The following is a 13,534-nucleotide window of genomic DNA, read 5'->3' on the forward strand; positions in this document are numbered from 1 at the left end:
GAAATTTTCTCCCGTCTCCTTGCTTGGAAACCCTTTTTCTTTACAAAACTGGCGTCAGTGTTTGCCTTTCTGTGCATCATTGGGCAGTGGGCCCTTGTACAGTAACATTTCTATGTGAAACCTTGAATTTTCAATGGTGCAGGTCAAACATTTTAAGGGACAGCTGGAAGATTTGGCCTCCTGACCTACTTGCCATTGAACGAGTGGAAATTTTCTTTTTCCTCATGTTATGCTAGATACACAACACAAATTCTAATTCACAACAAATTTTTTCTTTATAATAACAAATGTTTTTTTTTTTTAATTTTTTTAATTTTTTATTTTTTATAAACATATATTTTTATCCCCAGGGGTACAGGTCTGTGAATCACCAGGTTTACACACTTCACAGCACTCACCAAAGCACATACCCTCCCCAATGAATAACAAATGTTTTTAAGAGTAAACTTTGAGATGGAAAGAAAATTAGAAACAACTTGGCACAGCCCATTTATAAGGGAGGAAATTAACATTAAAAAAGATAAAAAGAATATGCATAAAGTTGTAACATGGAGGGGAAGAGCCAGAACTAAAACGCCACACTCCTGGTTTAAGGTGAGGGCTCTTTCTTTTTGCACACAGCAATGACCCTTCATTTGGAGCCCACCATGTTAGAAGTCTTTAATGGCAGTGGCAAACAGACAAATGTTAACAGAACCTAATTCTCTGTCTCCAGATCACAAGGGGAGTACAAAGTACCTGATCCAAAAGTCCAAATTTGGGGTAATCTTCTTCTGGGTCCTTACTCCCGGGATCAGGATGTTCCTTTACTAAAAATACATCTCTTTCTTTACTCTGAAAGGAAGCAGTATTTTAGCGTTACTGGAAAATTTTATTCTTCAAAGTAGTACTGAATGGATGATCAACCAGCAACTCCAATTCCTAAGTGTAATCTCCCAAAATGACAGTATTGCTTTTCCCTCTGATTAGAAAATTAATACATGACCATCCAAAAATTCAAACAGAGAAACTTGAAAAAATGAGAGCCAAAGTCCTTCGGGATCCTCACCTATCCCTCCACCTCACAGAGATAAGCACTGCTAACAGCTTGCTGTTGGCTTCTCCCCAGGTGCTCTCTTTAATTCTAAGGACAATAATGTTTAGAACAGTGTTATTTGTTTTTGTTTTTAAAGCAAAGGAAAAAATAGTCTGCAATGTCAATATAAAATTATACTTGCAAAAGTACAATGGACAAAGGTTTCAGTGTCATGTATAAAGCAACCAGGGTGATATTCACTTTAGACACAATTTGTGACGTGTGAAACCTGTTAAAATTTACAATTAGTGATACCTTACTCTCCAACATTTAAAACTAAGTTGTTCTCATTTTCTTAGTCATCACATTTCAGTGAGACTAAAACAAATTTAATTCTTACAAAGAACACTGACTTTCAAAATGTCGAGTCTAATCATTTTAGTCTACTCACCATTGTCTTAACAATGTTATTTGGCCAAGTCATTTTCCCAGGTCTCTGTCTGGTCGTCATGCACTCCCAGTATTTATCAATAAATGGTATGATATCCTAATTTTTAAAACAGAATATATTAAGATTTCTATAGTTGCTTTCAAAGTCATACAAAAAAGGAAAGAAAACTGCAGCTTTTTCAAAGACCTTGTCAGAATTGAGAGAAAAATCCAATGTTTAGTCTTCTCATGATTAAATAAATACATAATTGCATGCAAACACATAGATTGTGAGGAATTTCCAGTAAGTATATACAAACCTTAACTACATAGGGCTTACAATCCAGTTGGAAGAAAAGATCTACTCCATTCTCTTGGGTGCCATCTGGACAATGATTCCCAAATCATTCTCTCCCCCGAGTTCCTATTCCTACCTGTTTCTGACATCCCTATGTGGCCACCCCACAGGTACTTAAAACTTCTTGTAAAGAAAACTAAACTTTGGCGGGGGCAGGGGGCGCCTCGGTGGCTCAGTTGGTTAAGCATCGGACTCTTGGTTTCAGCTCAGGTCATGATCTCAGGGCCATGAGATCGAGCCTTGCATCTGGCTCCAGGGTGTGGAGGCTGTTTAAGATTCTCTCTCTCTTCCTCTACACTTCACTCCCACCCTCTAAAACAAAACAAAACAAAACAAAACAAAAATACTAAACTTTGTATCCTACCTCACAAATCTGCTTTGATTTCTATTCCTTTTCTTTCTTTTTTTTTTTTTTAAAGATTTTTTTGTTTATTTGACAGAAATCACAAGTAGGCAGAGAGGCAGGCAGAGAGAGAGAGGGGGAAGCAGGCTCCCTGCCGAGCAGAGTGCCCTATGCCGTACTCAATCCTAGGGCCCTGAGATCATGACCTGAGCTGAAGGCAGAGGCTTAACCCACTGAGCCACCCAGGTGCCCCATGCTGATTTCTGTTCTTGCTCTTAATGCTCAGAATCACCTATCACCTAGAATCACAAGCTAGAACCCATGGAGCCATCTTGGATTCTTCTCTTGTGTACGCCTTTCACATCTAAACCAACACCAAATGCCTGTTCAGATTTCAGAAATTTCTCACCAATCTGGCCTCCGTTCTATCCCTGCTGCTTTGATTATCATCCTCACCAGTTCTTGCTGGTGTGACTGAAAAAATATCAGAGCTTGCTCTTCTGACATCAACCTTCCCCTACTCTCATCATTCTCCCAGAGTCCACCAGAGTCAGAGTCTACCACTAATATCCTCCACTAGTCAGTTCCATGAATACCAAATCTTTACCAAAAGAAACCAGGATTGGGGTGCCTGGCTGGCTCGGTTGGTAGTGTGTGTGGCTCTTCAGCTTGTAATTGTAAATTCAAGCCCCATATGTTGGGTGTAGAGATTACTTAAAAATAGTATCTTTAAAATAAATAACCAATAAAATAAAAGGAACCCAGGTTCAATCAAGGAAAGTCGAAAGGAAGTCTAGAATATTCTGCTGGTCCAGAAAGTAAGGAAGAGTTCAAAAACGGATAGGAACATATCACAAAGTATCAGGAGTCAGCCTAAATGGGGCTACACTGGTCAAATTTGAGCACCATTTATGAGAAATCTAGTAACAGAGTATAAAAATCCACAAATCCACAGGGATACTTTAAAAAAAAAGGTGGACAGAAATAACTGCAAAAAATAAATGAATAAATGTATTCTTTTTCATAATGATCACTCTATTAACCTGATTCAGGCTAGGATAATAGGTGGTTGCTAAAACCACAGCTTGAAAGGGTTTGAACAAGATGGTAACACAATCTCACTGCATCAACACACAGAATGCTTAGTAATTACAAACAGAAAATGCCCCTTTACAATGGAGAAATCTGGTGATACCTCCTCTCTACCTAAGTAATCAAATTTAGGACTACTTCTAATAAAACAAACTAATATTTTATGCCTCTTGATGTGACACAAGGAAAACTATACACTATCTACATAATATTCTTGCCAAAAATGTTTAACCAGAGGGGCACCTGGGTGGCTCAGTCGATTAGGCATCTGACTCTTAATTTTGGCTTAGGTCATGATCTCAGGGTTGTGAGATCGAGCCCAGCACTGGGCTCTGCACTGGATGTGGAGTCTGCCTGAGATTCTTTCTCTCCTTCTCCCGCTGCCCCTCTCCTCCCCTCCGTCTCTAAAACAAACAAACAAACAAACAAAAAGCTCAACCATGAGGAAACAATCAGATAAATGCATATTGAGGAGCATCATGCCAAACAACCGTCTAGGCTCCTCAAAATTTTCATGCCACAGTGGACCTCGGCGCCTGGCTGGCTCAGGGGGAGGAGCGTGCTACTCTTAATCTCAGGGTCGTAAACTGGAGCCCCACATTGGGTGTAGCCACTACTTAAATAAAATATATAAACTTTGTAAATAAGCAAATCAATAAATAACTGTACACCACAGCAGACCAAAAAAACAAAGTAAAATTAATTTGGGAACTGTTTTAAAGACAAAAAAGACACTACAGGGACACCTGACTGGCTCAGTAGGGAGAGCATGTGATCTCAGGGTTGTTGAGTTCCAGCCCCATGTTGGGCGTGCAGCCCTACTTTAAAAAAAAAAAAAAAAGAGAGAGTGAGAAAGAGACACATTACATCTAAATGTAATGTGTGATCCATGCCTGGATCCTGGATGGAGGAAAAAGCTATGAGGGATTTAAGAATAGCAGTGAAAAAATAAAATTATATACTTTATTTAAAAAATAAAAACTACATATATTAGACAGTAGTATTACAACAGCATTAAATTTTCTGAGTATGATCACTGTATTGTGGTTATGAGAGAATACTGGGTATAGCGTTCAATGTAGTCTCATATAGCTTAGAGAGAAAATAGAGACACTGGGCAATAAAGCAAATGCCGTAAAGTATTAACAACCCGTAAATCTAGGTAAAGAATAAACTATCTGTACTATCTGTACTATCTGAATTTTTCTAAATGTTTGAAAATCCTAAATAATAATTTGGGGGAAAAAGTAAGAAAAAATCCAAACCTGATCACAGCACATCTCGAATGCAGGAACAAAAAGAAAGTGAAGGGGCCGTCTGCTGACTACTCCAGCCTGCGGGACTACGTTCTCTCTTCTATTCAGGAGAAAATCCCTTGCAGGTCTGATCCCAGCCATACTAGTATCACCAGACACCCATACCAGTGTCTTTCAAACAGTAGATTGCAATCAATTAACAGGTTATAAAATCAATTCTGTAGGTCAAAACTAGCATGGACTAGAATAGAAAATAACAGTGCAGAGGGAAAAGACTGGAGAGTAAGCACTGTTTGGTGAAATTTTTGTTTCAGTTTTAAATGAAAGGTAGGTATAAATGTACACTAGGCACAATGTAAACTCCACTGTTCTAAAATTTACTTAATTTTCTTATTTTCTTACCGTGACTCACAGAAGGAAAGACTCATGAATGGGCTAATCATCTAATTTTGATTCCTGACTTTGGTAATGTGGTTTGGCAGTTTAATAATGAAGGATAATTCGTTTATATAAACTCAACCCCTTCCCTCTGACAAAAATCTGTAATAGCTATCTACAAAAACAGATAAACTGAGCTGCTGAGAAGGTCCACCGCAAGATCTGATTATTGTTACTTATAAAGCCAACCAAAACTATTTAAGGATTCACCCAACTAATAGCTAAGCCAAGTGACATACTGTGTACATACTAAGAAGTTAGTAAATCACATAAAATATGTAACATATAACCAATGAATCTACCGTCATATATTCATAAAAATTGTGGGGAAAGTACTTATTGTTGAGAAGTATATTTAGAAGTTCCACCGGATTCTTGGGCATAATTGCAATTACATTAATTTCTTCTCTACCTTATCTTTGGAGAACATGGTTTTCGGATGCTCATCCTGTGTTCGGGACTGCCATGTTAGGTTGGCCAAAGCACTAAGGCACATTTCCTTCAAGTCTAGCAAAAACAACAAAAAAAAGTTATCTACAGTATTATATCCCTATTACCAAAAGAATATTCAACTAGGTGGTCCACAAACTAACAAATTACAGCAGCAAAAAGTAGAGTCATCATTGATCTGAAATGGACAATAGCCATTATTTGGAGCTAAACCCGAACTTCTACTAGCTACCAGGCAGAGGCTTCCTGATTCTGCTACATCCAAATCCCTTTTCTTTTGCAGCTCATCAGAGGACAATTTTGCTGCACTCCATAGTTTGTTCTTACTTGCTTGTTTCCGGAGGAAATAGGTATTTCCACTATGATGGCACACATTGCAGTGAAAACTATAGTTGGTCATGAAAGGTAGACAGGATCTGCAGAACAGCCAGATTAAACAGATTAGTGAACTTCTCAACACATATTTCCTTTTGAGGAGTAAATCAACAGAATCAACAAGGATCCTCCTCTCCCCACCGTGAAAGTAAGGTAATAACGATATATTAATGTACTAGTAAAACTTAAAAAAGTCATCAAAGCCAAAAGAGGGCTTGTATTTTTACAAATACCTGGATTTTTCTTTTTCTATAGAAAGGTTTTATTTGTCAGAATGATCTAGAGTATGCACATGCATAAGCACCAGCAGGGGGAGCTGAAGGCCCAGGGAGAAGCAGGCTTCCCGCTGAGCAGGGAGCCCAACAAGGGCTTGGACCCAGGACCCTGGGATCATGACCTGAGCTGAAGGCAGATGCTTAACCGACTGAGCCACTCCAGGTGTCCCTACCTGGATTTTTCTGTTACAGAAATTTAATAAGACATTATGTACCATAGCAGATAATTCAGCACCAGGAAGTTTCTCTCTGGGACCTTGTCCAAGCTAGTTTATTATAGAATTTGAGTACCTGAAAAGAGTATGTCAGGCCAGTTGTGGAAGAAGGCAAAGCAGTCTCTTTAAATATATTTATATTTAAATATTTGTATGTAAATTATATTTAAATATAAACAGCTTTATAAATGTCTATACACAAACTATGTTTAAACACTTAAATATTTACTTAAACTGCCAATAACACCATTGGAAAAGGCAAACAGAAATTATGACAAGATTAATTAAAAATGTAAATAATGGTAGTGCCTGGGTGGCTCAGCTGGTTGGGTGTCCAACTCTCAATTTTGGCTCAAGTCCTGATCTCATGGGGGTCAGGAGATCGAGCTCTGCATTGGGCTTCACGCGACTGCACAATCTTCTTGAGATTCTCTCCCCCGCCATCCTCTCCCTCAGCCCCTCCCCACTGCTCTCCCCCTACAATAAATACATAAAATCTTTTTAAAAATGTACATCATTATTCAGGAAAACACATAGGTCACAAAACATTACTTGTCTCATCACCAAAAGAATCCCACAGATGATAATTAGTCTTATAAGAGTTTTAAGGATACAGGTAGGAACTTCACATTTAAGAGTTAGAAAACATTTTTGGAGGATATAAATTACGAACTGGATTTGGGAAGATGAGTCCGTTTTCTTTTCTCTAGGTGAACTATGTATAGAGATGAGAAAGGGCCAACCAGTGGGCAGAGAGGCAAACTGCTGTAAACAAATTTGTCCTAGAGAGGGGATCTGTCAGGGATATGGTTTTTTTTAAAAAAAAAAAAAAAAAGGTAAGCCTTAAAAGGTAAGGAGTCCAAGGACTCAGGTGGAGTTGGATTTTTTTCTGTGGGTAATGGGAATTCCTTGAGGGGGAAATGACGTGGTTAAAAATCCAAGTTTCATAACAGGATGGGTCCAAAGGAAGAGATTAGAAAAAGCAAATGTATGTAAGATGTTTTTTTGTCTGTTCCAGCAGAAGGTAAAGAAGGCCTCGGCCTCACCTAGGGTGAAATAAATAAAAACAGAAAGGACAAGCTTGTAAGAGAAAAAACTGGTAAAGCTTGGTGACTAATAGAGTGGGGGTGGTGCGGGTTGTGGAGTGAAAGGAGTTCTTATTACTAAGGGTGCTTTTATCACAAGGATGAAATCTTCTTAAAGGAGAGTTTGGGGACAAGAGAAGACCATCTGTTTAGAGGCAGAGAGAAAGATGCCAGTGGAGGGAAAAAGAGTTAAAAAATGGTGGTGCTGGGGCACCTGAGTGGCTCAATGGGTTAAAGCCTTTGCCTTCGGCTCAGGTCATGATCCCAGGGAGCCTGCTTCCGCACCTCACCCCCAACCCTGCCCTCTGCCTGCCTCTCTGCCTACTTGGTGATCTCTGTCTGTCAAATAAATAACATTTTAAAAAAAATGGTGGATGCTGAGGATATAACTGAGGAATCAATGCATTGGAGAAGGAGAAGTGGTGGTGACTGTATCCAATGACTGGAAGTAGAGTACAGGGAGACATTAGTCTTAAAAAGGAGAATGTAACAGAAAAATACAAGACTAGTTCAAGTTGTAAGAGAAGAAATCAAAAGCAGGTTTATTAAAAAAAAAAAAAAAAAGTTTATCTTGGACTCAGCTGAAACTTGCTTAAGTTATGCTCAAAGAGAAGCTTCCCGAGTGTGTGTCTATTGCCACCATTCAAGAAATTAAGAGACGTTATTGTGAATGTAAAATTGAGTTCCCTTGCCTTTACCTTGCTCTCGAAACCTTTCTGTTCAACAGCCCCCTGTGATAAAATCACCTACAGAGAGCAAAGCCTCAAACTAGAGATATGTAGGCAGTCATTATTTAATTCAAATATAATCTGGTGTTTATAGCTGCCTTTTTCCAACCCTGCTAGCTCACTTCCTCCACCTCAGCTGTGAAAGATAATCTGTCCCACCTAATTGGGCTTCAGGTGTAACTTCTCAATTTCAGGTACTGGTTCCTACCAAAACTCCAAACTGTGCTTTGATTCTTCCCTAGAGCACCCCAAGTTCTCTCTCTGGTAAATTTCCTAGGCTTTTTAAAAAAAGATTATTTATTTATTTATTTGACACACAAAGAGAGATCACAAGTAGGCAGAGAGGGAGGCGGCGGTGGGGTGGTGGTGGGGACAGGCTCCTTGCCGAGCAGAGAGCCAGATACGGGACACGATCCCAGGATCCTGAGATCATGACCTGAGCTGAAGGCAGAGGCAAAACCCACTAAGCCACCCAGGCGCCCAAATTTCCTAGGCTTTGTCTATCCAAGTAAACTCTTCTTCGCCAAAGGGGCCCAATTTTAGGTCTTGTCTAAATGACAAGCTTAGCTTATGTTGTATATTTTCCCTACAGATCCTTCTACCAAGATCAATTCTTTCCTCCAGATCCTTTAGTATTTTTTTTTAATTTTTTTTTTTTATTTATTTGACAGACAGAGACCACAAGTAGGCTGAGAGGCAGGCAGAGAGAGAGAGAGAGGAGGAAGCAGGCTCCCAGCTGAGCAGAGAGCCCAATGCGGGGCTCGATCCCAGGACCCTGGGATCATGACCTGAGCCGAAGGCAGAGGCTTTAACCCACTGAGCCACCCAGGCGCCCCAGTATTTTCTCTTTTTTAAACATTCTATTTTAGATCACCAGTCACATGTTAATTAAACATTAGCATTTCCAAAACCCACTATAAGTTTTTAACTAGAAAACATAAAATAAATTATTAAGGGATGATATTTCTTTGCAAACCCACCCACTGAGGAAGAATTTCAGACTTAATAATGCAGCCTTGAAACAATCTAAATTTACTTGCATAACCTGAACCATAAGGAACAACAGAGAGCCAGCAATACAATTATTTCCATAGACAAAGTCAATATTGAGCACTTGCTGTTGACTTGCTGTTGAGAATAAAGCACAAAGCCTTTTATTCCCAATCAATCATAAAATGATTTTGATTCATTAGAAGAGGAAATTGGAAATATGCTGAGGAGTGAACATCGGATACTTAAAGAGAGTGAGTTAGAAGCCAAAAGGATAAAAAGAATGGCTCAAGCATGAAGAGGCACTGGTCATCTCAAATTTTTGACAACAGACTTTGTCTACCATAGACACCAACCCTTTCCCCAAAATCCATAATACCCAACACAACATTTAAATGATACTGTCCCATATTTATATAGTGCTTCATAATTGCACAGCTTTGTCTCCTAACCAGATTGTAAGCTCCAAACAAGGACAATATCTATCACTGCACCTACTAGGTCTGGGCCCTCAACAGGTAGAAAACACGCTCAGGTTACTAAAACAATTTCTGATTCAAATCCTACTACTCACTGAACAGGGGTTAGAAGACACAGAAAATAATGTGCTTTTATATTTGCTCACAAACTATGATTCAGGTGTTGAACATGCTGAGATTTATTTTACAGGGCGATTCTTACAGATTACCAAAAAATACTCACGAAGTATCTATGCCAAAGGTGTCCGCTGTGAACCATTTTGTACATATCCCACACTGCAGCTCTACCTCCCCCAGCTGTCGGCCATTCTCTTCATCCACCGAGCCCGCCTGGGTATCCATCACCTCTGAAGTATCCCCAGCACCTTCCTGTGTCCACAGAGCAATCAGAAAATCAAGTTAGTTGATCCAATTGTATTTCTGACTCACTTAAAAATGTAAAACCTATTTTGCCTTGCAGACATCCAAAAATAAATACTTACTAGTGTATCTTTTCCATTAGAGGATTCTGTCTCCAAACCACCACCTACATCGACTGAATTTGCATCCCTACGAAATAACGGAAGCACTCAAGTAAGAATTTTCAGGAGAAACAAACCTCAAAACGCGTATTCCCAAAGGTAATGATCCAAGTCTAGCTGAACGTCACACTTCTACAGCTTTTTCAACTAAGCCTGTTCTCAGCCTGGCTGCCCCGGGTTAGGAAGAACACGGCCTAGACAGACGCAGGCCCATGGGGCACAGGGAAGCCTGGTCCGCCCTTACAGGCAAAACTACATGGGATGGAACTGGTCCTGGGGAAGGTTCGCAGGGGTGCAGCTCTCCCACTGTTTTCAGAAGAACCGTTACTTCTTCCAGTCCGGCAATGCAAAGTGGTTTTTTCCCTAGGATATTTGAGGGGTTCCTGCTAGAAGACAGAGCTACGAGCCCCCTGTTAGGATGCAAAAGCAGGATAGAGAACAAGAACCTTGACTCTCACAAACCCCGAAAGGTGCTAAAAGGGGCGTAGTTTCAGACACAGTTCAGAGGGGAGGGCCAAGGGGACGGGCCAAGCAGCGGGCGGGACTACAGTCCTGGAGGGGGCAGGGCGAGCCGTTGGCTGCTGGGCCTAGGTTCGGAGACGGCGGGCAGGAGGGCTCCTGGGAGCCGCCGGATTCCAAGAGGGGAGGGCCTCCCGCCCTGTGTCTGCCTCGGGCCACAGGATGTCTTACCCGCTTTCTGCCTCTCCAGAACCGGGTTCCGCTACTGGAGCAACAGATGTCCCCTCTCCAGCCGGGGCAGTTGCCACCGCTACCACCGGTTTTGTCTCCCCTTCTTCCGCCGCTGTTGCATTTGCGGCCGCTGCTGGGCCGGGTCCTGCATCCACTCCCGGTCCGGGTCCGGTTCCCGCCGCCGCCATCACTGCCGCCTCCCAGAGTTCTCGCGAGAATACTATCTCTGTCTCGCGTGAGTTGCTGCCAGGCTTTCTAATCTTCAAACAGTAAAGGCTCTTGATGGGTCCACCGCTTGTCTGAAGAACGGGCACTCCGGGCCCACTTTAAGGTGGGGCGGGCAGGCGGAGGCGGGCGGGGTCTCGGGGTTGGATCGCTTGGGGCTGCTCTGGGCTGGTCGGCGGGGAGGCGTAGGAGTGCGTTTCCTCTAGGACTCGCTTCATTTCAGGGCTGGACGCTGCGTTTTCGTAGCCAGCACTGGAAATCACCGCGCAGACTAGGCGCTTTGAGAGCGCTGGGTACCTACGGACTCTGAAGGTTGTGGTATGCAAACATTCCTCACCATGAAATGTGGGAAACGTCTTCTGCAAACGCTAGCTAGCGCTCAGTGCCCCGCTCCAGACGCAGTTCGCTGAACTGCCCTTGAGATCGGCCACTTCGAGCACGTTTTCAAGTGGCCATCTAGCCTAGACTGTGAATGCAGAGCCCCCGCTGTACAGGCGAGGAGCGGAGATGGGATGTGGTTGGAATATCCAGGCGGTAGAGGTAAGCAGCAGTGTGTGTTCTGGAAGCTGCCAGCCGCTTAATAGTGTAAGAGAAGGAAAAGGAAGCCCAAATTAGGCAGTCAGGTGCTTAAGGACTTACTGGTTGAAAGATTGGCCTTGGAGAAAGGAACAGGTATCGACCAAAAGGTAAGAACGTGAGGAATCCACAGGAGTATTGGTGGGTGAAATCACTGGAGTAGAATCATTCAGCGCCGTGGTCTTCCGACTCGAGAATACTAACCTCATGAAGTATTCAGGCTAGGACAGTCTTCAGGAAATCAGTGTGTACATCCTGATTTTTACAAAGTTGCCTAAGGACACTCTTTCCTCCCACTTGGCAGAAGAAGGCATACCTGTCTCCAATCCTGAATCATATCTATGATGCACTGCCCCAAGGTGTACAAACCTATGGGACTCCAGACACAAGAACACTTGGAAATATGTAGATATTTGGATTTCGCCATTGGTTCCCAAGTATTTGCTGTCAACAAAACTGAAGGAGGACCTAATTGCGTTACCAGCTGATAAGATTATTTTATTTTATTATTATTTTTTTAAGATTTTATTTATTTATTTGACAGAGAGATCACAGGTAGACAGAGAGGCAGGCAGAGAGAGAGATAGAGGGAAGCAGGCTCCCTGCCGAGCAGAGAGCCCGATGCGGGACTGGATCCCAGGACCCTGAGATCATGACCTGAGCTGAAGGCAGCGGCTTAACCCACTGAGCCACCCAGGCGCCCTGATAAGATTATTTTAAAAACTGTTGGTGATAAATGCTAAAAGTAGTGGGTGAAACTTTAAGAAGAAACAGAATATTTTTACAGACTCGAAGTATTTCCCCCCAAAATATTTAATAGTTATAGTGGTGGTTTTAACATACAGCTAAAAATCTGTGGTACTGCTTCCTCCAGGAGGTAGAGCATCCCAACTCTTGAGTGTGTGGGCTGGTCTAACTTGCTTCTAAACAATATAATATTTTATTTTATTATTTTTTAAAAGATTTTATTTATTTATTTGACAGACAAAGATCACAAGTAGACAGAGAGGCAGGCAGAGAGAGAGGAGGAAGCAGAGAGCAAGATGCGGGGCTTGATCCCAGGACCCTGGGATCATGACCTGAGCCGAAGGCAGAGGCTTTAACGCACTGAGCCACCCAGGCGCCCCAAGAACAGAATATTTTAAAGGAAGATAGTAATTTTTACAATGGAGAAACTGGCAGACAGCACCTTAGCTAAGTGGTCAAAGTTAACATCCCATTAGTAAATCAAATCATGTGCCCCCTGATATGATGCAGTGAGAAGGACTTCATCTCTGGAATTCTTTCCCCAAAATCTATAATCCTAGTCTAATAAAGAGGAAACAGTCAAATCCAAATTGAGACATTCTAACTGATCAGTATACTTCAAAACTGTCAACATCGTGAAAGACAAGAAAAGACTGAGAAACTCTGGGGGAGACAAGGAGATGACCACTAAAAGCAGTGTGGTGTCCTGGATTAGATCCTGGAACAGAAAAGGTATAATAGTGGGAAAACTGGTGAAATCAATAATGTCTGTAGTTAGTAGAATTACAGCAATGTTAATTTCTTATTTCTGATCAATATACTATGCTTTAAGATGTCAGCATTAGGGGAAGCTGGAACAAGACTGTATGGGGGAACTCTTTGAACTATCTTTGTGATTCTTCTCTAAATGTGAAAGTAACTGAAAATTTAAATTAAAAGAATTGATGATAGATCACAGTATGCTCTGGCATAGAACTTTGAAGGAGTTCAAAGAATTGAATTCGGTAGATTCAATAAATCCTAGATGGGAATCTGCTTATTTGTGTAAACAAAGATTGTTAGCTCTTACATGTATAAAAAAAGAAAAATAGGAATAATATTGATGCTAAACCTGTCTCATTCTAGCAATGGTAATATTCATCCATGGATGTGAATTAAATAAATTCTTGGGTGGCTCAGTCCACTTGGCATCTTTAAAAAATAAATAAATAAAAATTTAAAAATCTTTTTAAATATATATATATTTA

At 41.2% G+C, this 13,534-nt stretch overlaps 1 protein-coding gene across 5 annotated transcripts in view; it reads right to left on the reverse strand.

Moving 5' to 3' along the window:
• ASH2L (ASH2 like, histone lysine methyltransferase complex subunit) overlaps positions 1 to 10,969 on the reverse strand; it is a 29,673-nt gene extending 18,704 nt beyond the window's left edge. For 2 of the 5 annotated variants that reach the window (XM_032328977.1, XM_032328976.1), the window contains exons 1-7: positions 10,740 to 10,969; positions 10,011 to 10,077; positions 9,752 to 9,903; positions 5,709 to 5,797; positions 5,344 to 5,438; positions 1,467 to 1,562; positions 739 to 834 (exon numbers count right to left, since the gene is read on the reverse strand). In XM_032328977.1, coding sequence (XP_032184868.1) covers positions 739 to 834; positions 1,467 to 1,562; positions 5,344 to 5,438; positions 5,709 to 5,797; positions 9,752 to 9,903; positions 10,011 to 10,077; positions 10,740 to 10,927 — 783 coding nt within the window. In that variant the 5' untranslated portion in view covers positions 10,928 to 10,969. Of the gene's footprint in view, positions 1 to 738; positions 835 to 1,466; positions 1,563 to 5,343; positions 5,439 to 5,708; positions 5,798 to 9,751; positions 9,904 to 10,010; positions 10,078 to 10,495; positions 10,630 to 10,739 lie in introns of those variants that run through there. The other 3 variants (XM_032328978.1, XM_032328979.1, XM_032328980.1) reach the window with 3 other exon arrangements.
• Positions 10,970 to 13,534: the final 2,565 nt, after the last annotated feature.

This window comes from Mustela erminea, chromosome 21, assembly GCF_009829155.1.
Source record: "Mustela erminea isolate mMusErm1 chromosome 21, mMusErm1.Pri, whole genome shotgun sequence".
Classification (NCBI taxonomy): Eukaryota; Metazoa; Chordata; class Mammalia; order Carnivora; family Mustelidae; genus Mustela; species Mustela erminea.